This window comes from Chlamydotis macqueenii, chromosome 6 (genome assembly GCF_036417535.1).
Source record: "Chlamydotis macqueenii isolate bChlMac1 chromosome 6, bChlMac1.mat, whole genome shotgun sequence".
Lineage (NCBI taxonomy): Eukaryota > Metazoa > Chordata > Aves > Otidiformes > Otididae > Chlamydotis > Chlamydotis macqueenii.
This window is the reverse complement of record NC_141561.1, coordinates 14,864,299-14,876,390: the sequence shown is the minus strand read 5'-3', so window position 1 is coordinate 14,876,390 and position 12,092 is coordinate 14,864,299. Positions and strand designations below refer to the sequence as shown.

Here is a 12,092-nt window from a genome sequence, read left to right as displayed (position 1 = left end):
GCAACTGATCTGAGTTTATGACACAGTACAGCACTGAATAAACCTCAGGTTAGAGAATCAGTATTAGCACTAGAGGAACCAATACTTTTATTATCACTCTACTGAAGAAACAGGTTAGGGTTTGCCCGTTTGAGGAGGCACAGGAAGGCTCAGTCCTCCATTCTGCCACACACACATACTAGGCAGGGAAGGGAAGCATCCCTAGGGACAGCAGCCTTGTACCTTTCATCAGTGTTAAAAAGACTGAAAGAGCAGCTCTGCGCCAGCCACACCGCCCAGCTGGCTGCTGTGATTTCTTACCCTGCTGAGCGAGAAGTTTCTGTAACCGCATCCCTAACCCATTTCCAGGGGGCTGTTTGACAGGGTCAAGAAGTCTTTGCAAACACTGTAAAATACTGAAGAGAAATGTGTAAGTGAAGACACCATTAGGAAAAAGACATCCTGTTGTGGGTTTGTTTTGTTTTGGTTTTTTTTTTTTTTTGGTTGGTTGTTTTTTTTTTTCTCTCTAAAGCAGAAGTACTTAGGAAAGTCTTTCCAGCTTGTATCTGTAAAGCCCCTAACACGCTACCTGCAGGTGAAGGACAAAGAGTCTGGCCACACACTTAAAGACAGAGATTTAGTGGAGCTCAAGAGAAAGGAGTGAATCCCTTCCGACTTACAGCATCTGTGAGAAGTACATGAATTTTTTGTGCTGCTTGTCACCTCCCAAACTCTTGACACCGATGTCCTCCCTACAGATTAAGGGCCAAAAACATAAAGCATTATTCTGTTCTTATTAGACTTTCTTACTGCTCAGGCTTTCCCTGTAAGCTTTCATGTTTAATATGTCATGTCCAGAAGATGTCTCCCTTACAAAAAACACTTACAGTGCAAAACACCAGGAGTGAGGGCTGTACAGTTCCTGTAGCCATGAACTTAATCTATATCACTTTGAACTGAAAATAAATTCAAAGAGAGTCAGTTTTTATTTGCTTGGGCCTATGCCAGACGGCTTTTGGTCAGAGATGGTCAATGTAGTATATGTACTGCTACAAAAGACTGCATAGATACTCAAAGATATCTCTTTCCCTCCCCTACAAAAAGTCTCTGAATTCAAGGGCTTGGCACCTTCACTTTCAGACATCTCTGCCTTGCTAGTTTGTGCTCTGTACCATGCCATAGACGGGAAATGCAGCATGCTGTAAGAAACTCTGTTTTCTGACATTAATTCAGTGTAAAGAAAACAACTCCTGATGTGGACCTGTACTCCCAACCAAGCAGAAATCCTGAAAAGGCAACAACAAAAATGGGATAAAATGAAATCCACTTCCTTTTAAACACAGAGCAGACCTCTATAGCTTAGCAAGATATTGTCTCATTTTTTCTTTACCTCTCATTGGAATGGAGATAAATGCATTGCAGGCAGCTACAACCTCTAACACTTCTTAACACAAACAGTGTAATCACCACACTTTGCAGTATCCTCAGAAAAGACTCACTAATCTGTGTATTTGGACAACCACAGTAAACATGCATACCACAAACAAAATAAAAGAAAGAAATAGCTGGATTAACAGTAGGCAGGCAGTGGGGATAATGCCAAGAGGCTCACATACGCATTTCTACAAGAAAAATTTCTTCCTCCTTCAGATTCTACTTTCATGTTCCACAAGGCATTTGGAACAGTTTGCAGGAATAGCTTTGTCTTGAAGGAGGTGAAGAAGGAAATATGTCACTACTCTGCAGGGCTTGTGGAGGAGAGACAGCCCTGATATGAAAGGACTGGGAATACCTTTCCTTGCACAGGGTGTCTCACCTAAGGACAACATGTAGGTACCATATAAGAGGATGGCAAATCAGAGGTGACTTGATATGCAGCAGTAGGAACATTAGTGATGTTGGCACTGCAGCTCAGGCCTAGAAACAAGCAGTCTCTTAATAGGAGATGGTACTAACCTGCCTTCTTCCATCATCGGGACAGTCCATATTGCTGTGTTCTACTCTGAACTGTGCAACATCTTAATGTCCTACTGAAAGCACAGAACACACAAGTTTTCTGTGTATTATCTGCTAATCCCAGCTCTTGTAGATACAGTCTGAATTGCCTACTCAGCCAGGACTAGAGCAGGTACTGTGTGGCCTCACTCACAGGATGGCCGAGGCTACAAGGAGCCTCTGGAGGCCTCCAGCAAAAGCCCCCTACTCAAAGCAGGGTCAGCAATAGGGTCAAGTTCACTTGTGTCTCCAAAAGCTTCTTCACTTGGCACTGTTTCCCCAGCCTCCAAATGACAAAATTCTCTATTTCTATGGACATCACCATTTTTTTTGTGTGTGTACTCTCTGATAGCTCAGCTAGTGACAGGGTATTTATTTCCTGAGAAATAGTTACTGAAGGATGAAAAAACAAATACAAGGAGACAGAAGGCATTCATGCCAAGTTCACTTGAGTACACATACAGTTCAAATACTAGAGATGAGAGATGATAAGCTACTAAGGCTTAGTCTCTCAGATGGCTTAATTTAAACTAATGGAAGCTCCCCACTTTACACAGGGAATCCTGGGGTGTGTGTGTATAACATGCTTACACAACTAGATTCTCTCTCAAAAACATACTGCTGGCATCAACAGTAGTCCCAGTTTATCACCTTTCAAAACAAAGTCATTAATTCTCGTTTTAAGAGCAGGTGCAAGTTGCAATGAGCTGCTTAACCACTGCTTTCAGAATCCAGGTCTGATTGAGCTTGGCCTAAAAGCCTCTAACAAAAAATGCTTTCTAAATAGAGGCATATTCCTCAAAAGAGTTTTTTTTTGCTTAGATAACTAAGACAAATGTCCCATTTACATGTTAATTAAGCTACACAATTCTCATATGCTTTAAAATTACAAAAACATGTGCTTTACAGTACACACAGCAATAAATCTTATAATTAAGAAAGGGGAGATCACATTTCTTTGAGAAGATGCTTTTAAAGAGTTTTTACACTCCTTACACAGAGAGAATGAGCAGCTGGATACAGCATGCCTGGAGCCAGACCCCAGCTTTTCCACAGTCCAGAGCTGATGTGATACTGAGCACTGCTTGAACTATGGGGACCAGTTAAATTACAGTCATTGGAAGCATCAGCCATGTTGTGCAACAAACCAATTTTAACAAGACTTCAAAACATACTCAAGGATACACTGTGTAGACTAGACAGCAATACAGTCTTTAGATTTTAGTTCATATCTCCTGTTCTCTCAGACTTTCCACTTACAGTTTGTGGTAACCATGGTATTATGCCATAGCATGGGCTTGCAGAAACTAAAATTTTCAAAAATGGTTAGGAGGAACACACTCCACGAATACCTTCTTGTTCAGTCTTTCCCCAGCTCATCCACTGGCTTAGGATCAAGTGTGTTGGCAAAATAACACAAAGGATTTGCCTCTTGCCTGTATTTTCCTTATTTATTTTATTTGAATTTCACCCGTCTTCCCAACTGTTCCTTGCTGCTATGCCCACTCTTCACTTCAGTACTGCGCCAGTAGTACTTCCCTCTGTGAATCTTTGAACAACTTCTGTAACATCCTGAAATAAATTCTGTAAATTTAACCTCACTCAATATTGTATCCCAGATGTGTATAATGTCTAACGTGATTCGGATGTAAGAAAAAGAACCTGTTGTTGCCAGACAGGGAGAGAGCACTGGGTGTTTCACTGAATGAGAAAGTTGCAATCTCCACAGCACCAGTGAGGCTCACGCCCTTCTGTGACAAGGGGAACTTCGGAACTTCAACCCAACACTTTCTACCACTGCAGGCTTCTCTCTCCCCTTTCAGGGCACCTTCACTGATACACCAAATCCAGCCATAAGGGAATCACTTTTGCCAACTGTAAATCAAATCAGTTTTTTTCTTTTTTAAAATCTACCTTGGTTTTGTGATCATATCTACTATGTGATCTAGATAGATCACATCTACTATATTGATCATAACTACTATAGATTATATTTACTGTAGATCTACCTAGATTATATAGTATAGAAACTTAAATTTAAGGCTATCCAGAGAACTGCATTGGAAGAGAGTGCTTTAATCTTCACTAGATCACAGATAACTTTTGTTTACGTGTGTGATATATTCAATGCAATGATTATGTAAAGCACCACCATTCTTGTTATGTTTGGATCCTTGCCCTAAATAATTGTATGGTATGATCACAGACTGATGCTTTTCATCCTTACGATACTGAAGATGAGGAAGACCCTTGCAGTAGCTACCACAGATTTACATTGTAGCCTGGACTTGGTGACAATGAAGGTACTGGAGATGTCCCACAGCACCTCTGCATCACAACACCCCATCATCTCTTCTGTTTCAACATACAAACATACAAGTTGCCTTTGAGTGGTCCACTTGATCTTAAAGAACCTGTTTTTCCAAGAAAATAGCAAAGTACTTTCTATCTCTTAATCCTCAGGAAAGTTTACATTTTGTTACTTCCTTTTGTTAAATCAGCTGCATCTTATCAATCTCGTCTACTATTTCAGGCACACCAAGTGTGAAATTCATATCCCCCTGAATTCAGTCATCATTAAACAAGGAAACAGGTTGGATCAGCAGAATCAGTATTTTCTCCGTACAAGTTAACAAACCTGAACACATAAAGATGAGCACAAAGGTCTCGCATAATAGAGGTTTCACCCACTTTTCAAAAGATTGCAGCTCCAGTAGGCTGATCCCTCCTACAGTAAGCAATAATGGAGATCAGCCTTCAGCTCCACCTCTGTAAGTAACACGTCTTCAACATTACGATAAATGCTTAAACTCCTAACACATTTCCAAAATATCCTTACTACTACCTTAACTATCTGAACCACATGAAATTTCCAGCAGTTTCATTTCCATTTTTCAGAACTTATCTAGATTTAAAAAAAAAAAAAAAACAAAACCAAACCAAAATCAAAGCTTATTATTCCACATACTAACTTTTGCAGAAATAATTCAGAAACACTTAGACACTAAAAACCCATAGGAAGCAAAGGAGAAATTATTAAATACTTAAAAAAAAAAATTAGTTGGATTTTTCCTCGCTACTCTTTTATGGGCTTCCTGTCAGGTTTCAGCTTAGGAGAGATTCAGATCAGTATTTAAACTGAAATGTGTCTCTGGTAAATACACACATTTCATCACTATATTGTCCTACTGAACGGGCAGTATGTCGCAAGAGGTGGACCATATCTTCATTATAAGCATGCTGCGCTGTAATAGCTAACAAGAAAAATTGTAAATTAACTACTTAAGCAAAAACAGGTAGTATATTAAGGGGATGACATGTTCTGATGAATCAAATAATTTTTTCTTCTCTTTCATTCCTCTCTAAAACTTCAAAGCAATCAAATGTTGTTTATGCATAAAATTTAATCCTTTCATCAATCTGTAGTTTGATTGAATTTGCATACTCTATTTCCTACAAGTCAATGTGAAGAGAGCCTCATGTAATTGAAACCATTTCCCCTCCAGCCTTCCTATCTTTGCTGTAATATTTTCTATTAGTAGCCCTATTATGCCTAATACCCATAATGTTGGCAGATTAGAATTGTCACTTAATGCAACTTGTATTTATAAACCGCTAGGATGAAAAGAAGAACAAATACAAGAAAGAAGAAACAATAATTACCTGTCTTTGATGCCACACAGATCAATGTGTAGATCACTAAAATTCCCCAGGGAGCCTTGCTGAACTAAAACAAGGTCCTTGGGCTGGTTATCAATAAAGATGAGTCTCATGCAGCCTTGAAAAGCAGTAATGGGATTTAAACATTGGGAATCGGTGAAATTGTCAGGGCACCCTGTGGGAAAGAGAGAAGAGGTAGAGAAGAATATTGGAATGTTCATCTATTTCTGCTGGGATTTCCTGATGCAAGAAGTCAGAGGCTCATTATTCCAAGAGTTTTCATTCCTTGTGCTACTCAACCTTCTGTGTTATAATTCCTTCAGTAAGAAAAATAAATTAAAAAGAGAAAAAAGAAAGAAAGAGCAGTCACTGAAAATATCAGAATATGTGGTTTCACATGTGCTAAGCAAAATCAAAACGTGGTTTTTTTTCCTTTGTCTTTAAACTCCACAGTTGATAGCAACTGACTCCCATAAAAAAGCTGTGCAAATTTTAAAATCATTATGGGTTAAATTCTGCTGCTGAGGCAATCCACAGAGTAAAAGGATGAAGTCATATGGACAGCTAGCAAGGAAACCATTTGTATCTGAGCTTCTTCAGTATTTGTCTAGCTCTGAGATTCAAAGCCTCCTGTGCATCCAGAGGGTTCATTGAGATCAGAGCCTCACTGCGGTAAGCACTACACAGAAATATATCAGATAAAAAGACAGTTGATGACACTTCCTTTATCTAAATTAATGCTTCCACTCCAAAAAGCAGACAGTAGTATTTTTCAAGACTGTTCTTTCCATTTTCAAAATTGAGCTAAACCTACATTCATTTCCATGAGAGCACAGTACCTAAATACCTTTGTAGATCTGAGCCATATGTCAATTAAGCTCTGAATTCTAAAGTCACTGAGCCTGATCAGGAGAGTGATATCTACAGGAATATTAATAACACTAATAGTCCTCAGGCCTTTTAACTAGAAATACCACTTGTAGCTAATACAGCTACATAGCTTTTGTGTGTCAGCTAGGTACCCACTGGCCACCACTATGAGTAGTCCACTTTTACAGCCATGTTAGCAGTTCTCCTCGTGCTCTATCAGGGTTGACCAAGACTCTTTGATCTTCCCACAGTGCTGTATGCACTGCAACTCAATAGGAGGTCTAAAATCCATTATTACAACATTTACTCTTAGCTGCAAACAGAGTGCACCTGGGAAGGCATCAGTGGTGAGCACCTGAGGATCTGCATCACGAAAACCTGTCCTGTATCTGTCTGAAACAACCTACCTCCAAAATAGTAGCTGTTCCCAGAGTAGATCCTCGAGACAGTGGTTGCATGGCTAGCAGTGGCAGCGTTGTTATCCAGTGTCAGGGTAATGCGATGTCTTCTGGCATTGATGTTAACAGAATGCCAAAGCCCATCATGGAGATTGGTTCCTGGTAAAAAGAGTACAAAGGGTGAAAAAAGAAGTGCAGGAGACAACTGTGTTCTTCAAACCTTCTTTTGCTTCCAACTTGAGACCACAAACATGAAGCTGACCCCAAAACAGGGAGAACTGGTAGCTGAAAAGAACTCATTACCACTGGAAATGGACTGGTATAGAATAAAAGGCCTAAGAAAGAGAAAGCTTTTGAGAGTATTTTAATCTAATCTCTTTCTCGTACTGCAGGCACTCAGCAAGTTAGGAGGGCCTTTTGCCTTTCTGGTAGCACATTATTATAGTTTTGTGGGTGTTTATGTCTCATTTTCAGTCTGTCGGGAAATGCTTACAGCTCACAAGAGCACACAGAGAAGATCTCTGTTGAGCTTCTGGTACTAAATACATGCGTGAGATTGCAGAGGATTAGATTCAGTGAGACGGTCACATCCTGTCTCAGGCATCAGTATGAAACCTGACAAACTCCAGTAGGTACCAGTAGGATTTGTATTTCTTAAAACCCTTCAGCACTAAGTCAGTGCACAGTCTTATTGATGGATGTACCGAGTCCTCTCTATTCTGGATTTCGACAAGGGTCTTGTAAAAGCTGGAAGTGTTGCTCTGATTAGGAACCTATGAAGGCATATGAGAGATTATGGCACTAGGTAGCCTCTTTCTGCACAAGTGTCTAGAAGAAAGTGCAAAATAACTTCTTTGTTTCCTTATTCTGAAAATCAGTGTTGCATCTCACGGCTCTTGAAATAGTAGCACACAGCTACAAAGAAACTCCACAGCCATGAAAATCAATGGGTAAGTTTCTGAGCTCACGTACAGTGGTGCAGATTAAAATTAACCTAATTATAGTTCAAGATATGCTACTGTCTGGCTGGAACCTCCAAGACCAGTCGCAGACAACTAGTATTCAGTCCCCTTCCTAATGGAGTATTTTTCGCCAATGTAGCTTTCAGAACAAACAAACAAGCAAGCACTTAGTGACACAAAGAGGTATGAGGACAGTTCAAAACAAAATAAAAGTGGGTGTTATGTGTATGAAAATTCATTTCATTATGAATTTGAAAATGAGACAATTTCCACAGCAATGGCTGTTAATGCATGCACAATTTCCACAGAATAAGAGGCTGTCTTCTCAGTAAAAATGGATGATTTTTCAACTAGAACAAGTCCATTTTGAAGTGAAACACATTGTTGAAGTTTGAAAAGATGTCAAAACAAAATTGGTCCCATTTGGGCCAAAAATAGGTTCCATTCTTGAGCAAGTATGAGTTTATTGTGAGTACCTGACATCTGCAGAATGAGGCCCTTGTAATTTTTGTGTATTTTCCATGTGTAAGTAGGCAGTTTAGCAATTTTGGATAGCACCAAAGGCTGGGCTCAGGTTCATGATTTCACAACTACATAAAAACAAATACACCCAACCAAATATTGACATTGTCTCAGCTTTGTCAACAATTTAATTAGAACTGCAATAAACGCTGGAAACCCAGTTTTCAGCATTCAATTGCAGCAAGCTAAGGCTGTAGCAATCTACATGAACAAGGATAGATGCAGGGCCACCTCATTTTCTATCATAAAGGGGAATGAAACATGCATACAGAACAGCTCTGCTTTGACAACTCTGTCAGATTTTTATCTCTGCTTCCTTTAATAGACACATCTGCCCTCTTTTAGTCTGTACTGGGAATATTTTAATATTACATATTTTTAAACAGCTGCTATTTCAGAAAATACTCTTATTATTATTTAGTTCTATTTGAATTCCATCAGTCTATTACTCATCCACCTTTGGAAATTGGTATTCAACCTTTACAGAAAATGAAATTCCCAGTCTTCCATCCAGTATGGCTGCATAGCAGCAAGGGACATGCAGAAGCCCTAGGCTAAGTACATTTCTGTTTGGGATGCCAGCATGGCTTATATAGGTCACACTGGGACAGCAGCTGGGCCTCTCTGGCCCTGCCTTTGCTGTAGAGTCTGAAATCGTTTCCCTGTTGTTTCGGGAAGCCAATGCACAGCTGTCCAGGTAAGTGCTTACAAGCAATTTCCCCTGAATTTTAGGTCAGAGATGCAACCCCATTTCACCCTCTTGTATCCTGCCAGCTGCACAAAGCAACTTGCAAACTGGCTAAGGAGGCCAGTCCAGGAGTGTGAGGAGAGGAAGCCCACAGTAAGTTTCTCTTCTGAGTGTAGGATAAAGGGAGTGTAAAGCTACAGTCAGAGGAAGAAAATCAACTCTGAGGCTACCTTAACTTGTGTTGGGGAGTGGTGCAGCAGCTGAGCTGGCTCCCATTTGACTTGAGTAGAATGTGAGGATGGGAAAGAAGATGGTCATGTGACCTGACTGAAGAAAATTTAGCATGACTGTTTAAAAAGCACAGAGGCTGAGCTAATTGTCAGGCACATTGAGCCTGGAGATCTCAAGATTCCATGCTTAGACCTACTTCAAGCTGCACAGAGTGGTTCTACCACTGGAAAGCAAGAGACAATTCAAAGAGAGAAAGGAAGATTGGGTGCTTCCTTCTTTAACCTTCCTTTTGTCCTGTGAGCTTGGACCTTCATATTTTTAAGGGGGACAGATGAGAGTAATCAAAACTAAAGTACCTTCACTGATTTCCACTGGGTTATCCGTCTCTTTCTGAATAAGTAGTGTCAATCTCCCACTATGAAGGTAGACCAAGAGAGGTCCCGAATTTTCAGATAATTCAGTGAACAGAAGCAAGCCATCTTTATTCCATGTTCGAAACTGGAAGCTGACTGACAAACCATCAATTTGAGGAGTGCCGGGTAGCAGCAAGTAGCTTCGCCTGGCGCTGACAAAGGTGATTGGAACAATTTGTGGTTCTGAGCAGGAAAAGGTTACGTTCCCCTGCAAATAATAAAACCAAGATGTCACAATCAAGATGACAATTTTTTTTTTCAATCATCCCAAAACATCCATAGTTAAATAAGCTCATTGAATTTCTAATGGCCCTCAAGGCTGAAATAGGTATTGTTATTCAGGCACAAATCTTTGGAACTCACACAGAAATGCATCTGCCCATTCCAGGAAAACATATTTGGCTTCAAAATTTTATTTTAACCCCAAATGGAGGAGGAGGGGATCAAAAAATCAAAACCTTAATTCTTAAACGGATCTAAACATGTCCAAATGTCCCATATCAAGACCATGCCTGGGTGCAAAAGGGTTCATTTGGTAGCCCAGACAGACAGTCTCCACATGGTCACATCTGCTCTGTGTTTCCCAGCACTTCGCATTTCAAGCTCAAGTTTAGCTTTTTATCAACAAAATTAAACTCGCTTGGATCAATGTTGACTTCAGGAACTGACACTGAAGCACTAGCAAGTCCACTTGAACCTTCATGTGCTGCAGGATGTGACACAAATGTCCTGCATTGGCTCTGCACTGATGGGACTACAGAGTGTGAATAAGGCAAGCTGCAAGTGAAAAAACAAAGCATCCTCCAATTCACACAGATCCAACCAAACAGACTAGATTTATTCTAAATATAAGCCAAACACAGCTTCCAGTAGCAGTACTGGTTATGGTTTCTTTTACTCAGAGTGACACAGCCCTGTACTACTTCAAATAATAAAAGTCTACCTAATAATAACAACACAAATAATAAACAATGATTATTCTGAAATTATTTCAAAATTCATAACAAAACTAAAAGAAAATGTCACTTGAACACAGTATTTTGAGTGGGATGAAACAACAGTGAGACTTCCTGGCCAGTGCTAGGTCTCATGGTTTCCGTGGGGCATTTTGAGGAATTATTAAAACATTACAAACACAGCAAGTGTGGTGAAATCCAATACCACTTCAATGCCAAACCTCTTTGATACCCTCAGTCATCCAGCCCTGAAATCAATGGTGCTATTTGCCCAGAAGAACAGGACATTTACTCAAAGCAGTTTGCAGAATCTGTACCAATATGTATCACTGTAGTTTGTAGACAGACTGACTCCACTGTTTCGCTCGGTCATTGTAGATGACCCAAACAGGTCATTCAACCATGTAATAAAACCTTAACAATATATAAAGCTGGTATGCATTTAAGGAGCGACATCTTTCAAAGCCACTGCAGAAGACTGTTGTAGCCAGTTTGCTTTGAACTAGGCTGCTTTGTAAAATACCAACTGGAATCTGATAAAAACATCAGAGTAAAAGGCTTTCTCCATGGCACCACTTCTCAGAGCTGGTACCTCGCTCTAACAAGATAATTACAATGAACAGCACTTGATGGATGTGTAGGAAGTTGCACAGGGCTTGGGGATTTCCTCTCTGAAATCTCAGACATCTGATGGAACTGTTCCCTATCACTTTGAATGTATTTCCAGTCTTTATTTTAAAAAGAAAAATAAATAAGGGGCCAGAAAGAGACTGAGTTATCACTGGATGAAACAACCCTTGATAGCTATATATCTATATCAAGCTATTCACATATTCCCTGCTCTGCTAGTTGCAGAATGCTACGTACCAAATTTAGCAATGGTAAAAAGTCTCCATGGGTATATCATGTTAGAATGAGTTTTGAGATATAATCCAAAGCTTATTCAAACTCACCTGAACATCAGTCAGGTGGGAAGTAGAATAGAAATTTGCTCTCAACCTTTTAAAAGTTTCTACTGCCTGGTGGGTTTTGCCTGTATAAGAAACACCATAGGCTATTTTTTTTTCTATTGTTGTTGTTATATTGCCACCATTTCGATTGAATTCATGACAAATTATGCAAAACAAAGACAGCCAACTGCAACAATATAAAGAAATATGGTTATCTTTCTCTCAAGCTTCTTAAAGTTTTAGACATCTAAAACGTCAATGACAAATTTTCTTTGGAATTCTAGACATTTAGAGCAATTCAAGTAACTCCACACAAAGTAGTAAGACATTAACAGATCTTACACATACCTAACACCAGAGCTTGAAGGAAAGTTCAAACATTATCTGAGTCTGCACTCAAGTACCTAATTTGCTTCACTGGCAGTGGGAGACCATAACAAAATGCAAGACTATAGTCGGGAGGATTTG

At 39.7% G+C, this 12,092-nt stretch overlaps 1 protein-coding gene across 1 annotated transcript in view; it reads right to left on the bottom strand.

Annotated features, from left to right (window-relative positions):
* The window catches only part of CNTNAP5 (contactin associated protein family member 5), a 287,941-nt gene that overhangs the window by 122,435 nt on the left and 153,414 nt on the right, over positions 1–12,092 (bottom strand). Inside the window, exons 8-10 of the mRNA XM_086750483.1 lie at positions 9,662–9,926; positions 6,912–7,061; positions 5,638–5,809 (exon numbers count right to left, since the gene is read on the bottom strand). Coding sequence (XP_086606609.1) covers positions 5,638–5,809; positions 6,912–7,061; positions 9,662–9,926 — 587 coding nt within the window. The remainder of the gene's footprint in view (positions 1–5,637; positions 5,810–6,911; positions 7,062–9,661; positions 9,927–12,092) is intronic.